At 42.2% G+C, this 722-nt stretch overlaps 1 protein-coding gene across 8 annotated transcripts in view; it reads right to left on the bottom strand.

Annotated features, from left to right (window-relative positions):
- The window catches only part of si:ch211-198m17.1 (mucin-21), a 22457-nt gene that overhangs the window by 2319 nt on the left and 19416 nt on the right, over positions 1-722 (bottom strand). For all 8 annotated transcript variants that reach the window (XM_036213153.1, XM_036213156.1, XM_024272810.2 and 5 more), the window contains one exon: positions 241-433. In XM_036213153.1, the coding sequence (XP_036069046.1) occupies positions 241-433 (193 nt within the window). The remainder of the gene's footprint in view (positions 1-240; positions 434-722) is intronic.

Consider the following 722-nt stretch of genomic DNA (forward strand, 5'->3'; position numbering starts at 1 on the left):
CATATAATCTGCTGTTGGATTGACAGGTTTGAGTTTGCAGTCCAAGCTACACTGCATAATCTCATTGCTTAAAGTGATCTTCAGGGAGCTTTTATTTTCTTAAAACAAATGATCAAGCTGGGATTTAGGTTTGTGTTAGTAAGCAAGCACAACAAACAAATGAAGCAGCAGTGAACAGACCGAAGGCGGGTTTGATGCTTGATCAGTTCACAAAGGAAACAGAGTCGTGGCAGAACTCACCAGGCCGTTGCTGTGATGATTTTTCTCCACCAGTGTGTTGGTGCTGCCCCCTTCTGTCATTTCTATGGAACCAGGTGTTTCCCAGCTGAGGGTGGCTCGTGGGATGGGGGTGATGTCTGCCGGCCAGGATTTGTTCAGGTCTTCGTTGTATGGACTGGTGCCAAAGTTAGGACTCTTGCTGGAGCATCTCCCCCTAACAGCACACAGGGTCAAATGTTTGCACGAGTGGATTGTAAAACCAACAGATGGTCCTTTTACATTCATAGGAGGAGCAAAACGACTATAACTCATCAAATTGTTGGGCTAAAATTTACTTTTTAATTCAAAATGCTCCAAAAGACGAGGATGTGGTTTTATAAAATGCTTGGTTTGCAGTATGAGGCTAAAGTTGGCATTTTTATTTAGTTATTTTTTAGCTTCCAGTTTCCCTTAACTTTTAAGGGTAGAGTTAATTTCATTCTGTAAATGAACTGCAGTGGGTT

Source organism: Oryzias melastigma, linkage group LG8 (genome assembly GCF_002922805.2).
Source record: "Oryzias melastigma strain HK-1 linkage group LG8, ASM292280v2, whole genome shotgun sequence".
Taxonomy (NCBI): domain Eukaryota; kingdom Metazoa; phylum Chordata; class Actinopteri; order Beloniformes; family Adrianichthyidae; genus Oryzias; species Oryzias melastigma.